The sequence below is a fragment of the Pelmatolapia mariae genome, linkage group LG9, assembly GCF_036321145.2.
Source record: "Pelmatolapia mariae isolate MD_Pm_ZW linkage group LG9, Pm_UMD_F_2, whole genome shotgun sequence".
Lineage (NCBI taxonomy): Eukaryota > Metazoa > Chordata > Actinopteri > Cichliformes > Cichlidae > Pelmatolapia > Pelmatolapia mariae.
Window position 1 is genome coordinate 19,013,332 of NC_086235.1, and position 15,974 is coordinate 19,029,305.

Sequence of the window (15,974 nt, forward strand, 5' to 3'; positions counted from 1 at the left end):
CTTAACTGCTCATGTCCAAACCATCTCAGCCTTGCTTCTCTGACTTTGTCCCCAAACTCTTCGACCTGTCCCTCTTATATATTAATTTCTAACCCTGTCCATCTTGGTCACTCCCATCTTAACATCTTCAGCTCTGCCACCTCCATCCAGCACCAGCTCCTTTGTCTTTTTGTGAGAGCCACTGTCTCCAAATCACACAGGTCTCCCTACCATCTTGTAAACCTGCCCTTTCACTTCTGTTTCAAATCACCCCTGACAATCACTCACTCCACCCTGGCTACACTTTCTTCTCCACCTCTCTTGAGCAATGTCAGTTGTTTTTAAAGGCTGACCACAGCAACTTAAAGTGTGAATCTCATCATTTTTAAACTCAAAGAGTCTAAGCAGTAGTTTCCAGATGACAGGACTCTTTCAGCGTTTGATAAAGTTGAATGAATTTGATAAAATCCCTCTTATTTTCTGTTGGCTCTGATACAGTGAACAGTCTGACACAAACCACTCCATGAAACCAGATATACCCAAAACACAACAACCACATACCACACTATCATATTGTCTCTTCTGTACACATAAAATTAGCTTTCCAAGAAACTTCGTAGAAAAAAAAGCTGGCTGTCATTGTACAACGCGGGAAGATAAAAAACAAACAGGTTTTAGCTGTTTGTGTAATGCAAGCTGCGTTTCAAAGCATTAAAGTGTGGGCATGCGTCTGTGTCACTTGAAATAGCTGCTGCACCAAGCAGTGTTATTTAAACACATTTGAAAGTCATTAGTTTGTGTTGAAGAGGCCAACGATTCCAGAACAAAATCTTTCACTGTGTCGATCAGCTCATATGGTGCTCAAGTGGGATTGTCAAAGGGCCAATTGTGAGGCTGGCTTTGTACCTCCTTGTGGTTTGTCAGGCATTTTTTTTTTGCCCACAAGACATGCTCGAACACAAGGGCTCGCAGGCCAGAGAAAACAGGGAGACTCTCATAATAAAGCGGCACAAAGAGAGATCTGTCAACAACTAAAAGGAGTCTGTGCAACTAAAGCAAACACTATTTACCTATGTTTCAAAGCATCCCATCCACATTAAGTGACACACACACAAGCAAACACACACACACCCAAACCCCCACACACAATTGATCAGGAGCATTTCTGAGTGCACAAGAGATTGACTCTGTGAGAATGAAAATCTGGTTCTGCTTGTTTTTCTTTTTCCACTGCTCAACCTGTTTCTTTAGAGCAGTTCTCATTATGTGTTGAGGTCAGAAGGCTTTAGAGTGAGATTTCGAGATCAGATGTGTTTTTAAAAAGAAAACTGAAGTGACAATGACATGGAGGTGGTATGCTGTGGAGTAATGACAACACTAACCCTGCAGTGCAAAGAGGTATAGGCTAAAGCATGAGGGCTTTAAATGGCAGTTCTGTACCAGACTGGGGCAAAACCCTGAATAAATCACATCACACTTTGGGTGCCAGAATGGCACAAATAACACACAATGGCAATCAGGTCGATGCTGCTACATTCTAAAACTATCTGGAGGTTTAAGTTTGACTTTATGAAAGCAAAATTAGTATTTCTTTCCACGTGTGTAATTTTCACTGTAAGAAGACATAAGAATATTCACAGTGCTTTACTTGTCCGACCGGTGTTGCAGTGGGTGTGGAATCGAAAGCACGCAAGAGCGTACCAAGTGGGTTGGCATTCACTGCACACTGTGTGGAGGGCACCGCGGACAGGATTTATTCCTCCACAGGGCAAAAAGACAAGTTTTATGTCCAGGATAGCTCCTGTTATTCAGCCCGGGAACTGCTGCACTGCACATGGTGATTTCTATTAGCTGATATAAAAATGGACCTCAATGGCACAGCCAGCAAACTTGGTGAGTTGCTCAAAAATCTGTGCATGTGAGCGCACAGATTTAGTCTACTTGCACTAAAAAGCGTACGTTTTTTTTAATGTGTTTGATTTAATTTATCGATTTTGTGCCAGTTAGAGCACTATTAAGCAAGCTACACCAAACCCATGCTTATTTTTGACGTTTGAATGAAAGTTGGGTCTGTTTTCTTTTTCTCTCCTCAATAAATAACATAGTCTCCTGTCTAATGTCTAAAATTGAGACCAAAATAACAAATATTAATCAACAGGAGTTTTTAATACTTATACATATATAGCATAAAATAAAAAAAGAGCCAGTGCTTCTAAACAAAACAAAAAAAAACATTGTGGTTTCCTGGTTAGAGAAATACTTCCCAATTTCTCACGTTCCTAGGTTGCTTTCTGTTGGTTTTCTTTCAACGCACATTTGCCATCCAAAACACTGAGGTGGGCTCCTGGTTTTGGCATCGTGACATGTTTCTGTTACCACGACAATGGCACGTTTCATCGAGCTGAACGAATAATATTGAAGGTATTGGAGGTGTTACGTTTCATCTAATTTTTCCACTTTGCTTTCTAACCACACCCAGAGATCGTTGATCAGGGAGTAGCACAGGTTTTTATCGATGAGCTGCAGTTCTTATACATCCTTGTGGATATTAAAACATCCCTCGCTCTTTAAATATCCTATTTAAATTTGCAATTTTTTAAACTACAGGCCAATCCGCTTTTCCCTTAGGATGGCGCTGTTTCACATCTCATTACTAAAATGGTTATTACGTAAAATATTCATAAACGTATAGATATATAACATTGCTTTTATTTGTGTTTGGAAGCAGCTACAGCAGCCCGCGAAGACATGAAAATAGGGATGTGTAAAACGCGTACTGCTTTTTTTTTTTTACATAGAAATTTATTTAAAGGCATATTGTAACCTTTTACCTCTGTATAAGCAACCGCAAAATTCTTCTTTAAGCGCATAAGACCTTTTATTATTGCAGACAAGCCTCACTCTGTGAGAGTGATGGCCCAGTTAAGTCAGTCAGATGTGTTTCCGCCCATTAGAAGTTTAAAAAAAAAAAAGTTTATCACTAAGATTATAGGTTAGGTGAGAGCAGACTCACACCCTCATAGCGCTGAACGGTCCCTTCAGCGTGTGCAAACAAGGACAGGTAAGCAAGGCAAGGTTACTGCGGCTCTAACACAGAAACAGATTATTTTTGGGACCCGCCCCATGAGGGGAGATCTACGTGTTGCTTCTCTTCCACACCGAGCATCGACCCGACCGGCCAGTCTCTTTATCCCACTGGGGTAAACAAGAAAGTTTATCCGAGATGTCTTGTTTTCATAAACGGCCAAAAAGGACAAAATCCGAGGAACAAGCATTTCTGGAACACCTGAAAAAAGTTGCGAAGGAGAACGGAAAACGCCTGGGTGAGTCCTCCAAAGGTGCAAACGCGCTTGAGACGCCTTCGACTGTTTTGCCAACACTGGCAGGCGCGTGCGCGTAATGTTTGGATAACATGGATTTTGCGAAACTTTATATCTTCAAATAAGAGGAAAGAAATATCACCAATCACGTGCAGCCTTGGATGATAAATGTTTCTGTCGTGACGTTGAGAATAAACATATAGTTTGTGTTTTGACTCCGTGCACTTTAACGCTTTATGGAGGCTTCCTCGTTGCCTGGAGCGGTGAATTCTTTGACGTTGGGGAAGTTGCAGCGTAAGGGTCTGTGTGATGGAGCTGAAAACGAGGTGACATAAACTATACTACGTGACAAATGAGGCTACAGACACAGGATGTGCTTAAACTTCAATAAGACCTCATGAGCTGAGGGGAAACCCTCTGCGGTGTTCGATTCTCGGGTTTCTGTCTCTTATTGTTTCCCCTTGTAGACTGCATAGTTTCCTGAGTATTAGTCATCTGCACAGAGGAGGGCAGCACAGTATTTATATCTAAATTTCTTTCCATCTTATTGTGTCATTTATAACACAGTCGTAATCTGACAACACTGCATTCCTGTTAAGCAATTAAAAGCCATGTCCTACACGTGTTTTTGTAGGAAAATAGAATTGTTTGAAATAGTCACATTCCCTACTCAGGTCACATGACATTGTACTGTGTGGGAATGGTTTTCCAATGTGACAAAGACTCACTTTTTGATCGTCAAACTAGTCATTTTTATTTAGGGCAAGGGGGTTGTTTGGCATCCAAACATATGACGTGAACCCGTGCCATCACGCCTCCCTCTCACTTCACAGTTCTTGGAATTTTCTTGTGCTAGCTTGTATAATTGGGTGCACACAGTAAAGAGCTCTTCCCATCTGAAACTGATTAGTTTGCTTAAAAAAATGCAAACAGAGAAGTTTGATGCGTAAGGAACATGTCAGCGCCTGCTTTCGTAACATGAAGCTGTTGGATGACTGAAAGCGGGCTGCTCTTCTTAACAGTGAAGTAGATTACAAGAAAAGAGGCTTGACAAACACGTAGAAGGTGCTCAGAGCAAAGCCTCCAACAGAAAGCCTGACTGGGCAGGGGTGGTGCAGCACTGGCCAGTCCTCCTCCCTGGCTGCAGAGAGGCCAGAGACTCATAAACAGCCTCTGTGGGCTTGTGGTGTGATCTGGGCGAAAAAGAAATGTCTGTTATGTTGCGATCCTGCCCACAGCCATAAAAACACTCCCTTCTGAGTCGTATTTAATGTGTTATCCTCAAATGCCCTTTGTTTACTTAGAAAGTGCTGCATATTCTCAGTCTCAGTTAGAGAGAATTTTATAATTCATAAAGCTGTGTGAAACAAACACTTTTACACTGATAAACGCCAGCACTGATTAACAAATATGCTTTGAGTCATTCGTTCGGATGATAGCACACACCCTTCCCAGAATGCAACACTCAGCAAATTGCTGCACCTGAATGATAGGCTATTGTCTCTACTTGTCTGAAATGTTTTGACACACTGCACTGTACTACAGTACGACAGGTGTGCTGGGGATAAAAAAAGACACAGGACTGCACATAGCTTAGATTTCATTCTAGATATACATTGTTCCAAAATTCTTTGTTGGTACTTGTGTATGACAGCCATATGGGACATATAAATTAATTTAAGGTGTAACTAATAATGCTTATCTTCATTTTCTGTCACATATACTGTTAAACTGGTGGATCCTCATATTAAACATGGCTAAAATTGCAAGTATTGATAGCATATTGATCAGTTTTATTCATAACATTTATTTACGTCTGCTATTAATGCTCAGTGTATTGCAATATCTAACCAAGTGTTTCCTGGAACTTTATGTATATTTTAAAATACAGAAGGCAGAAACATGCGTGACTGCTCCTTTTGTCCTCACACCCGCAGGTTTGGAGGGAGATTCAGATCTCCAGTTCTTGTTGTTGGGAGGAAAACTGGTCAAGGTTCGCTCAAAATCCTGGAAGCATGGCCGCTACTTCAAACTGGAGGAAGACTGCCAGACCTTTTCGCATGAGTCGAAGAAAGCATTCAAGCAAAACCACACCTGTGAGTGTAACCTCTGTGCTTACTTTATTATGTATGTATGCCCAGCCTTCCATCCAGCCAGCCATTGTCTTCTACATATCCCGGACAGGCCTCCAGTCTGTTGCAGGTCCATGTACAAGTTCTGTGTTCCATTTAAATGATTTTAGTCTGATGAGAACATCTACCTTTTTGACCTGCAGACCGCTCTTCTATTATTCTGTCTGCTAAGAGCTCTCCTTTCAGATCTTAACAAAAGCGTATTCCCTTACAGCACACACACACACACAAGCACACCCTCATATACCAATAGTAGTGAATATGTGTGGAAACATTCCATGCTGATAGGTGCTGTGGTGTGGCGAAAGCCAGACTGGGAAATACTAGTGTGACTCCCAGCTGTATGTTTGTCTGTGTGTGTTAGAGAGACTATTTTCCTTAGGTTTTCGGTTCAGTGAACCACTGTCTGGCTGTGAATGTACAGCATGTGTGCATCCACTGGGACTCAGGTAGCTCAGGTTTCCGAGCTCACCTCTGCCCTGCACTTGAGCCTTGAACAAACACTGAGAATAATGACTCCAATATTCTCTTTACAAACACGTTTTCTAACGTTCCCAAACTTTTTTACAGATGGGCCTAAACAGGAATTTCTTTGTTTACAGAAATAAGCTGCTATCTTATTGCTTTCCTGTGGGCTTCAGCCGCATTTACCAGTCAGCTCTAAAGCGCTTTGATTAAAATAGAGGAGATTGTGGGAGGACAGCATGTATTGTTTTTTTTACCATATTTTTCATGAGAGCATCTGCTGCTGTGCTTTAATCAAGTCAAATTTGTCAGCTTGAAAAGCTGGCTTAGCCTACTTATGTCACTGACAGCATAGCTTAGTTTGGGCAATTTAATGAGGTTTTAATCCATCCACTGATCCACTCAATAACTGATCCATTAATCTATCAATCGATTATTTATCCTTCCTCCTAGGGGAGCTTTCCCAGGCCAGATGAGATATATAATCGCTCTAGTGGATTCTGGGTTCCACCCTGGGTTTTCCTTCCAGTTGGAAAAGCCTGGAAAACCTCCAAAGCAAACTGCCCATGAGACATCCTAATTAGATGCCCAAACTGGTATTTAACGGCTGTACTCAAAGCTCCCTCTGGATGTTCAAGGTCCTTACTCTTTCTAATGTGGATTCCAGCCACCCTAAGAAGGAAACGCATTGTATTATGACCTTTTCTAATAATTACAGGTGAGCACTGGAACATAGAGTGACTGACATTGAAAGTTGTTCTTTTTGTTTTGTTTGTTCGCTCACTGGCACGACTATCTAACCCTCTAACTCAAACTTCCCTTTGAGGAAAAGACTATTAGAAACAACAGAGTGAACTTTCGTCAGGACTTCACAAAACTCTCTTTGTGTAAACATTTCATGTGGTATTCGAACAATGTCTGCGTGACACGGATAACATGACTTGGACATTGTGGCAAGTCTCTCCAGATGGGATTCCCTGAAATTGGTCCAAATTCACAACCTCTGTTTTGTTGGAGATAATGTGCATGCACAGATCAACCAAACACTCCCTTTTCTGCTGAGTGCTTTTAAGGTATTTTAGTCATCCAGCAATCAGCTGAGGCAGGGCTTGGAAAACATGGGTGTGTTTCACTGCACTGCCCCCTCAATGTGTTGTTTTTGTTTTTACCTGTTTTGAACTTTAGATTCCTTCAAAGTAGAATGATTCATTAGCTTCTCTAACTTTGGGATGCAGGGAGTAGATGTGGAGTGATTGTGGCCCAGCCATAATATATGGCCTCATGGCTAAGCCTGGAGTCTTTTGCTGTTTTGTTACAAGGGCCTGTGCTGCTGTGTGACATCATACGCGGCAGTGCATGCTCTTCCGTACATTAAGGCCAGCTCTATTGCACAACAATAGAGGTGGCCTCCGATGTATTGGCTACATCAGTGTGCAGTGACCTTTTGTATGTATGTTGTCTTTGTATGGGTGATATAGATAAACATTTTAGTCCGGGACACTTTGATTGTATGAGTGCATGTGTTTGAAAAGAGGTTCAGGAGAGGTCAGATTGTGTAAAATTGTTTTAAAGTGCAGTAAAGTCAAAATCTGGAGTGGGTTTGTGTTGCAAAAGAATTCAGGTTTACAGGAGATAACAACAAAATGTTGGAGAACCCATCTGTTAGGCCTAAAAATGACTCTTAAACATTAAGACTGTTTGGGTAAAATGGCTCAATCTGGTTTATTACTTTGCACTTTTGCACTTTTGCTGTAACTAAACAAATTTCCCACCTGTGGGACTAATAAAGGTCATCTTATCTTATCTTATAAACATGATTTAGTAGTACGTTTTACAGCAGGACATTCATGAAGACTTGCTGTTGCAATGTTGTAAATAGTCTATTACAGATTAATCTGCATAAATCAATTTTTTTCATCCTACCAAGTATTTAAAGGATTATCTGTAATGAAATTATCGCCCAACTCAACTTGGTTGACCATTTTAGCGTCTTTTACCTCATTTTTCTGCTTTTATGGCCTACAGTGTTGAGTCAAGAGCTCTGTTTTCAGCAGGATTCATCTGTTTCCACTGAAAGGCTTTGATAAGCCAACTGTTTACACACTGTCTAGTACCAAAAAAAGATAGTGACTAGCTCGTGAACATGGTGCAGCATTTAGCTGCTCTCAAGAGTTTGTGAAGGCCATTGGCTAAGGCTTTATAGTGATCAAAAATATAACAAAAATATTATGCTAATTTTGATGTCCTGTAAATAGACAATGCTTGCTAAAAAAGCAACAGTAGCACTTTCTTGGGGCCATATTATGCTTTTTTTACACACATAAAATATCAAAAAGTCAGCCTTTGATCCATATATGTTGTTGGGGTCCCACAAAAACTCTGCCAGTGCATGCAGAAAGTTGCCTGGAAGACGTAAGTTTTGTGCTGCAGATTTGTGAGTGAAGGCAACAGATGCAGCCTGCTGAGACAAAAGCCTTCCTGTTGATAAGATAGAAAAACAGTTTCAGTTGTAACCACTGGGACAAAAAGTCGGCCGCCACAAGATATGGACTTATCTTAGGAAAGACTGTGTGTCAAGGGATAATAATGGCTGGATGCTACCATCCTGATAGCTGTTGTTAATACCAGAAATAAAAGATGTTACATTTTAGACAACATAGCAGTTAATAATGAATATATTAAAATAATCACAATTTGCTTTTTATGATATAGATTAGAGGTGCAGATATCAATACTTGTCATACCTGAATTTTTAAAAATATTTTACTTTTTCACTTTTCCTCAGTCCACTCCTTGTACACAATGATCGTTTTCAAATACATTTTCCCAACAAGCTACTAGCTGAAAACCTGGCATGGTGTGCAGTGTGTCCTTAAAAAATTTGAGGAATTGGAGCAGTTCGAGCAGTGACTTTGAGGATCTTGTTAAAATTAATTATGCATGGAGAAAAGTACAGTGAGATTTTAATCCACCATGCAATACCTAAAAAACTATCTACTGCAGATGAAAAGTGTCCAAAAAGCATGTTATTAAGAAAGAGGAAAAAATTTTGTTTGGAGCTGCATTTCAGCCAGTGGTCATGTCAGATTTTGATCTGCAAAGCATCTGAATGGCAATGGCTTCATTTTTTTTTTATCATGGCAGTGATCCCAAACACTTTGCCAATCTATTAAAGCATACCTGGATAGAAAATAACAAACTGGAACACTAACAGTCATGGATTGGCCTCTGCAGAGCAACATTACTGAAGCAGTGTGGGATCATCTTGATAGAGGCTGTATTGAAGAATACAGATGGGCTTACCAAATATTGACTTTGAGGCTTGTTAGAAACTCTGTTAGAGTTTTTACAGCTATTAAAACACTAACCTTCAGTGATTTCTCAGGGCCACAGTTTCTAACAAACACCCCTTCGCTCTCCAAACAGTCTCCATTGATGATATTGAATCGGTTCGAAAGGGCCGCCAGTCTGAGGGCCTTAAAAAATACACTGATGCCAGCGTTGAAGACCTCTGCTTCTCCATCATCTTCAAGGGGCGCAAGAAGAATCTCGACCTGATGGCAGAATCTCCGGAAGATGTAAATAAGTGGGTCAGCAGCCTGGAGAAAGTCATCAACAACATGCACAACCTCAGTAACCAGAAGAAGAGCGAACAGTATCCTTAACAAACTCCTAAATAGAGAAATGTGTTTGCATGTTTTTCTACATCAAATCCTTACATCTGAATGCCAGCTGGATATTCAGCTGCATACGTAAGGCTGACAAGAATGGCGACAACATGATGACGCTAAAGGAGGTGAAACACTTCTTGAGGCAGATCAACGTTGAGGTTGCTGATTCTTACGCAGCGGAGCTTTTTAAGGTGAGACCTTGTCAGAAAATTACAAAATATATCTTTGAAATTCACTGTTAATCTTTCATAAAATGTTAGATCTGGTTAAATAATTCACTGATCGTGTTGCACAGAAATGTGACACATCCAATTCAGGCACCCTGGAAGGTGAAGAGATCAAGCAATTCTACGACATGCTGACAAACCGTGAGGAGATTGATGTCATTTATGGGAAATATGCTCAAACAGAAGGTCAGATGAGCGACAGAGACCTGCTGAACTTTCTGCTGAACGAGCAGCGGGAGCAGGCGACTGCAGAGGACGCCCACAGGCTGATTGAGAAATATGAAGTGGATAAAACAGGTAGACTTACTCTGGACACCAGGGATTGATAAAATTATAGTAGCCATATTATTAAAGCTTTAACTCAACTGTATTATACACGATTTTCCACTCAACACTTTCATCCATGTGTATCACAGCAAAGCAGAACAATTGCATGACCAAAGATGGCTTCCTGATGTACCTGCAGCAGGACGACGGCTGTATTTTGAACCCAGCCCACAGATCTGTGTATCAGGACATGAACCAGCCCCTCAACCATTACTACATCTCCTCCTCACACAACACATACCTGATGGCAGACCAACTCAAAGGGCCAAGCAGCACAGAAGCCTACATAAAGTAAATTTTGCAGAATTACTTTTATACCGACAGCATTAAACAAAGGTGAAATAGAAGCATGGAATAAATGTGTTACTTTGGATAGATGGTTTTTATAATATTAATGGTTTATCTTTTAAAAATATGCATCAGCCTCCAGGTAGACTGAACTGTTCTGCCATGCCTGTTTTAGACCACCCTAGTACTTCCTACTGTTTTGGGATCCAGGAGTTTTTGGTGGAACAGAAGCCACAGCGCAGGAATCTCTCTATTTTCACAGGCAAAGTTTATGAGTTTCAGGGATGTAAAATCACTAATTGGTTATGAATGTTTTCTTTGCTTGCAGAGCGCTGCTGAAGAGTTGCCGATGCGTGGAGCTGGACTGTTGGGACGGGGCTAATGGAGAACCTGTTATTTACCATGGCCATACACTCACATCCAAAGTGCTCTTCAAAGATGTTATCAAAGCCATCAAAGACTACGCCTTCAAAGTACGTGAGATATTCACTGACTTTGGATGTTTTACTCTGCCTATGTTGGAGACCGCTTTGAATTCCCAGCCCTTTCCTCGCCTTAACACATTAGAAACTGGAAAAGGTCTGAAGTTCACCTTCACATTGTTTCCTTTGTTTTCCAGACTTCCCAGTACCCAGTGATTCTGTCTCTGGAGAACCATTGTACAGTTGAGCAACAGAAGATTATGGCCCGTCATTTGGTCTTCTTCCTGGGTGACGCTCTGGTCAAAAAGCCTCTGGGTGACACCATGCCAATTAACTTCCCATCACCCGAGGTGTGTAACCCATTATCTGTATTCAATGACATACAATATATCATCTTGGGATCCTTACCCTAATAAAAAAAAATCACCAAAGGAAGACCACACCTTAACATTTTCCTTCCTAACACGCTACTGTGCCAGATTTTTCACTTTGCTGTTTTCCTTAACATGACCCAAGTTTTGTTTAGGAAACAAAGCTAATGTGATACAAGACATCAAGACATCAAGACATCATCGATCTATAGCCTCAGACAAAGCTTGTCTCACTTTGCACCTAATGATTTGCTGTAACAGCTGAGTGAGTGTGTTTGAGACAACGCCTTGTTTGATAACAGAGACTTCTAGTGAGCAGAATTTAGTCTCCAAATACAATACAATACAATAATAAATACTAGAAACAGATTTACATGTCATACATGAATTAAGTGTTGATCACCTACAACCCAGCCACAATGCTGATTCCCACTGCCCAGGTTCTTATGTGTATAAAGTTTACCTGTCCACAGAAACAATTTTTTTCCATTCCAACCTCTCCACAGGAGAAATGGTGAATATGATCTAGAGAACACCATCCCACAGTCAAGCACGGAGGTGGAGGCTTTATGTTTTGGGGCTGTTTTTCTGCTAAGGGTACAGAATGACTTCACTTCATTGAGGGGCCAATGGACAGAGCCATATATCATAAAATCTTGGATGACAACCTCCTTCCCTGAGTATTTATAAAAATATATGGGTCATGGATGGGTCTTCCAGCATGACCCAGCATTTAAATCAGTGACCAAAACCATTATGTCAAGGCAACAAATAAGTGGCTAAAGAATAAGCACATTAGCTCACGGAGAGGCCTACCCAGTCTCCAGACCTCAGTCCTTCAGAAAAGCTGTGGAGGGAGCTGAAAGTTTGAGTTGCCAAAAAACTAAAATTTCAGGTAAGAAAATCCCCAAAAGTGGGTGTAGGGTTTTCAGTGCGAGAAACGTTTTGTCACTCATCCGTTTTCAGTGGGAGAAAAGTAAATCCACATAACCAGAATCAACTTTTTGGGAAGAAAGCTAAAAGATTTAGAGCGTGTTCGTAAAGATGAATGGGCCAAAACCCCTGCTGAGATATGTGCAAACCTGGTGACCAACTACAAGAACCTAAGTACTAAGTCGTGTTTTGGTTGAGGATAAAAAGGGATTAAAAACATCCCTCAATGACAACTGAATCAGTTTCTAACTTCTGCTTATTGTACTTTTTTTGGATTTTTTTTTAATAACAGTCTGTCCCTTTCCATTAAAAGGAAACTAGCATAGATTACTAGATTACTAGGAAACTAGAAGATTACAGACTGTTCATTTCCTTGTAAGTACGCAAACTTACAAATTCGACGGGGGTCTCAAATCATTATTTCCCCCACTTTTATGTGTTACTTTGGGAATCTGCTACAAAATGATTGGAATCCCTTGACAACTGAAAGAGACAAGAAATAGAGAGAGAGAGAGAGAGAGGAAATAAAAATATTTTAAATTCAGCTCCCATGAAGTGGATGCCTGTGGCATTTTCAGCGTCAACACAAATTTAAGCTATGCTTTAGTCTATTGGCTGTTTGGAGGGTGACTAGCAGGAACGCAGTCTCTGTTGTCACAAAGTTAAATGTGTGCCTTTCTATATTAAGCAAAGCAATTTTGATTTCCAAAGCACAGCACATTGTGTACCTTAAGTGTTAGAAATGACACAACAAAACATATTTGGTGTCACTTTGTAGGCACTTAAGGGAAAGTTCCTCATCAAGGGAAAACGACTGAACAAACTGGATTCGATCTTCACCAATAACAACGTGATAGAGGATGGCACCGTGTCTGAGGAGGACGAAGCTGCAGAGTGTAAGGAGAATAGCCAGAAAGAAAAACCAAAGGTGTGCCAAAGGCTCTCTACTCATTTGCAAGAAATTGAAATAACAATTTTCAGTTTCAGATTTCACGTTTGTCTGTCTGTTCTTATTTCAGAAATCAAAGATCAAACTCGACAAAGAGCTCTCAGACATCGTCATCTACTGTAAGAGCGTGCACTTTAACAGCTTTGAACACTCCAGAGAAAACCAGGCCTTCTATGAAATGTCGTCCTTCAAGGAGAGTAAAGCATTCAACCTGGCTGAGACCTCAGGTAAACACATGCTGCATTAACTGTCTTTACTGTCATGCTAGAATTTACAGTTTAAAAAAAAACTGCTTTAACTTGTTGTTGTAGCTACTGCCTTCATGCACCACAACATGGACAAACTCAGCAGGATCTACCCTGCTGGCTCCAGAACCGACTCCTCCAACTATAATCCGGTGCCCATGTGGAACGTTGGCTGCCAGATAGGTGTGCTCCAATACGCAGCACGCAAACTAACATAAACCAATTAAAACTAATGAAACAGTCTGACGCTTTTTTCCTCTTTGATTTGGTTTTTAGTGGCGTTGAACTTCCAGACTAACTCCAAGGAGATGCACTTAAACCAGGGACGGTTTTTGACGAACGGCTTCTGTGGCTACATCCTGAAACCTGAATTTCAGAGAAGCCTGTCCTCTCAGTTTGACCCCAGCACACTTACTGAAGGGTCGTGGCTGAAGAAGAAGATCTTTCATGTCATGGTGGGAGTTTGTTCCAGAAAGATAAGCCTATATTAGAGGTTAAAGGTGTCCTGTGGAATTTCCTTTTAAAAGAAAACAAAGTTCACAAAGTTTACAGTATGCGTCAACTTGCTAATGAGCTTTAATCATTTCCCCGAGCTCTGGCCTAGAAGTTTGAATCCTTTTATCTTTGTTTGCCAGCTTGCAGCTATTTAAAGGAATTTTAACACAATCATTGGCCGAATAGTTACTTTTAATGTTTTGTAATCCTCAAGTCCTTTTTATTACATTTTGTATTACTAGTTATGACCTGCACAGTAGCTAGTAGCACTTAAAATAAAGAAAGTAAATTTTTAGCCTTTTTTAACCACTGATTATGCCACCACTTGATAAACAGATTAATCATCATGCTGGTGGTGAAAGCATCGAAGCGTGCTGTGGAAGCTGGACATCATGCTGTAGATATCTAATCAGATCTGAACTTAGTCTGTAGTTGGACTGTCATGTGATCGCGTCTGTGCATTTTTGTCTCACAATTCAACAGGTGATCTCAGCTCAGCAGTTACCTAAAATCAACAAGGAAAAGCAGAAATCCATTGTAGACCCTCTGGTGAAGGTGGAGATCCATGGTGTCCGGGCAGACAATGCCAGCAAGGAGACACATCACATTGAAAATAATGGTGAGCGTTATATGTGCAAGTATAGCATAAGTACACTTACTTGTCAAACACTTTTCCAAAGAATTAAAAAAAAACACAGATATTCGTCCTTGCAGGATTCAACCCTATGTGGAATAAGAAATTCCAGTTTGACATCAGTGTGCCAGAGCTGGCCTTGGTGCGATTTCTGTTGGAGGACCACGACACAGCATCGCAGAACGATTTTATCGGGCAGTACTGTCTGCCACTCACCAGCGTACAGAACGGTAAGAAAGCTCACAGATTTGATGAAGGTAACACGATAAAGCAACGCGACACTAACTCAGAGTTAGCAACAATCAAATTTTCGAAGAGGCTGATGACTGAAATGGTCTGTGCGGTAATTAAAATATCGAAGTGTTAAGACAGTATCCTCTCTTTTCAGTGCTCGCTCACAGCTTTGACTTTCTTTGTGCACCATTATCACATTATCATCTTCTTTAATTCCACTTTAAACATACTTTTTCTCCCTTATTTAATTCTTCTGTGTGGACTGCAACAACACAGAAATTAAACAGATACAAATTCATGCAAATCATAGCTCAAGTGATCGTTTTGGGTTTATGAAACAGCTTTCTCATTTTGCTGACAAGGCTCACGCTCGCTTCCTGTTTTCCAGGATATCGCCATGTCCCGGTGCTCAACAAGAGAGGGGACATCATCTCTTCTGCCAGTCTGTTTGTGCACCTCATGCTCCTGGATGCCCCGTAGGCCTATTTGCAAAAAGAAAACAAACCAACTTCACGTCTTTTGTAAACTCTAATGGAATTTAAAGCCCAGATTTTAAAGCTAAATAACTCGACTCTAGTTTTCGTTTTGTTTTTTTACATACCACAGCTGCTGACTCACAAGTGTCTGACACTTTTAGGTTATTGTATAATTTTAGCTTTTTAAAAGCTGGTTTGGTGGAGAGCCTTTAAAGTGACAAAGAAAGAATGAAGTGAATGAGAGGAAAAGTAGCCAACTATACTCACCATTCTCTGGAGAAGTTTAATAATTAATGTGCATTATTTTGTGAGTTTTGTGTGAATCTCACCTTAAATATACTGACAGTAGCATAATTTTTCTAGATTCTCAGCAGCTTTACAGGATAGTCTTATGAGACTTGATTTAAACTATGTCCATCTTGATGCCATAAGAGTGAAAGTCTTTAGAAAGTCTGCTATCAAAAATGTTTTGTTTACTGACATAGTATGTCTGTGTGCTTCTGTCCTTTCATTATGAATGCATTATGAATGCTCCCAGCATTGTATATAGAAGATTTTTAAGATGGTGCCTGAAACAAGTTCTAATATTTTGTGTCATGGTTTATTTGTGTCTTCCATTGCTCTACAGCATTTTTACAGTTCACACATTTTTGCACTAGCTCTTGAATTAAACCACTCCCCGGATCCCTGGTCAATGGTTTTCTGTGTTTATTCACTGCATTCGTGATTCAGATAAAATGCTAGCAAAACATCATCTCAGTATGATCTACATGAAATGAAAAAATATACAGATAAATATAAAGCAG

At 40.4% G+C, this 15,974-nt stretch overlaps 1 protein-coding gene across 2 annotated transcripts; it reads left to right on the forward strand.

Moving 5' to 3' along the window:
* The first annotated feature begins 1,792 nt into the window (after positions 1-1,792).
* Positions 1,793-15,852, forward strand: plcd1a (phospholipase C, delta 1a). Of its 2 annotated transcripts, none has more exons than XM_063483584.1 (15): positions 1,793-1,872; positions 5,237-5,395; positions 9,323-9,551; positions 9,629-9,758; positions 9,863-10,091; positions 10,211-10,412; positions 10,738-10,882; positions 11,029-11,181; positions 12,914-13,063; positions 13,155-13,311; positions 13,396-13,512; positions 13,606-13,784; positions 14,308-14,443; positions 14,539-14,688; positions 15,081-15,852. In XM_063483584.1, exons 1-15 carry the CDS (start codon positions 1,842-1,844, stop codon positions 15,170-15,172), a joined length of 2,259 nt encoding a protein of 752 aa, XP_063339654.1. In that variant the 5' UTR covers positions 1,793-1,841; the 3' UTR covers positions 15,173-15,852. The 2 variants fall into 2 exon arrangements, with proteins under 2 accessions (XP_063339654.1, XP_063339652.1); XM_063483582.1 differs by lacking the exon at positions 1,793-1,872 and adding an exon at positions 3,126-3,302.
* Positions 15,853-15,974: the final 122 nt, after the last annotated feature.

Bases quoted from the DNA above. Each gene is read 5' to 3' on its own strand.
- plcd1a (XM_063483582.1), top strand. From the start codon at position 3,203: ATGTCTTGTTTTCATAAACGGCCAAAAAGGACAAAATCCGAGGAACAA. The intron at 13,312-13,395 runs GTAAACACATGC...TTGTTGTTGTAG, and splicing joins CAACCTGGCTGAGACCTCAG to CTACTGCCTTCATGCACCAC. The intron at 14,689-15,080 runs GTAAGAAAGCTC...CCTGTTTTCCAG, and splicing joins ACTCACCAGCGTACAGAACG to GATATCGCCATGTCCCGGTG.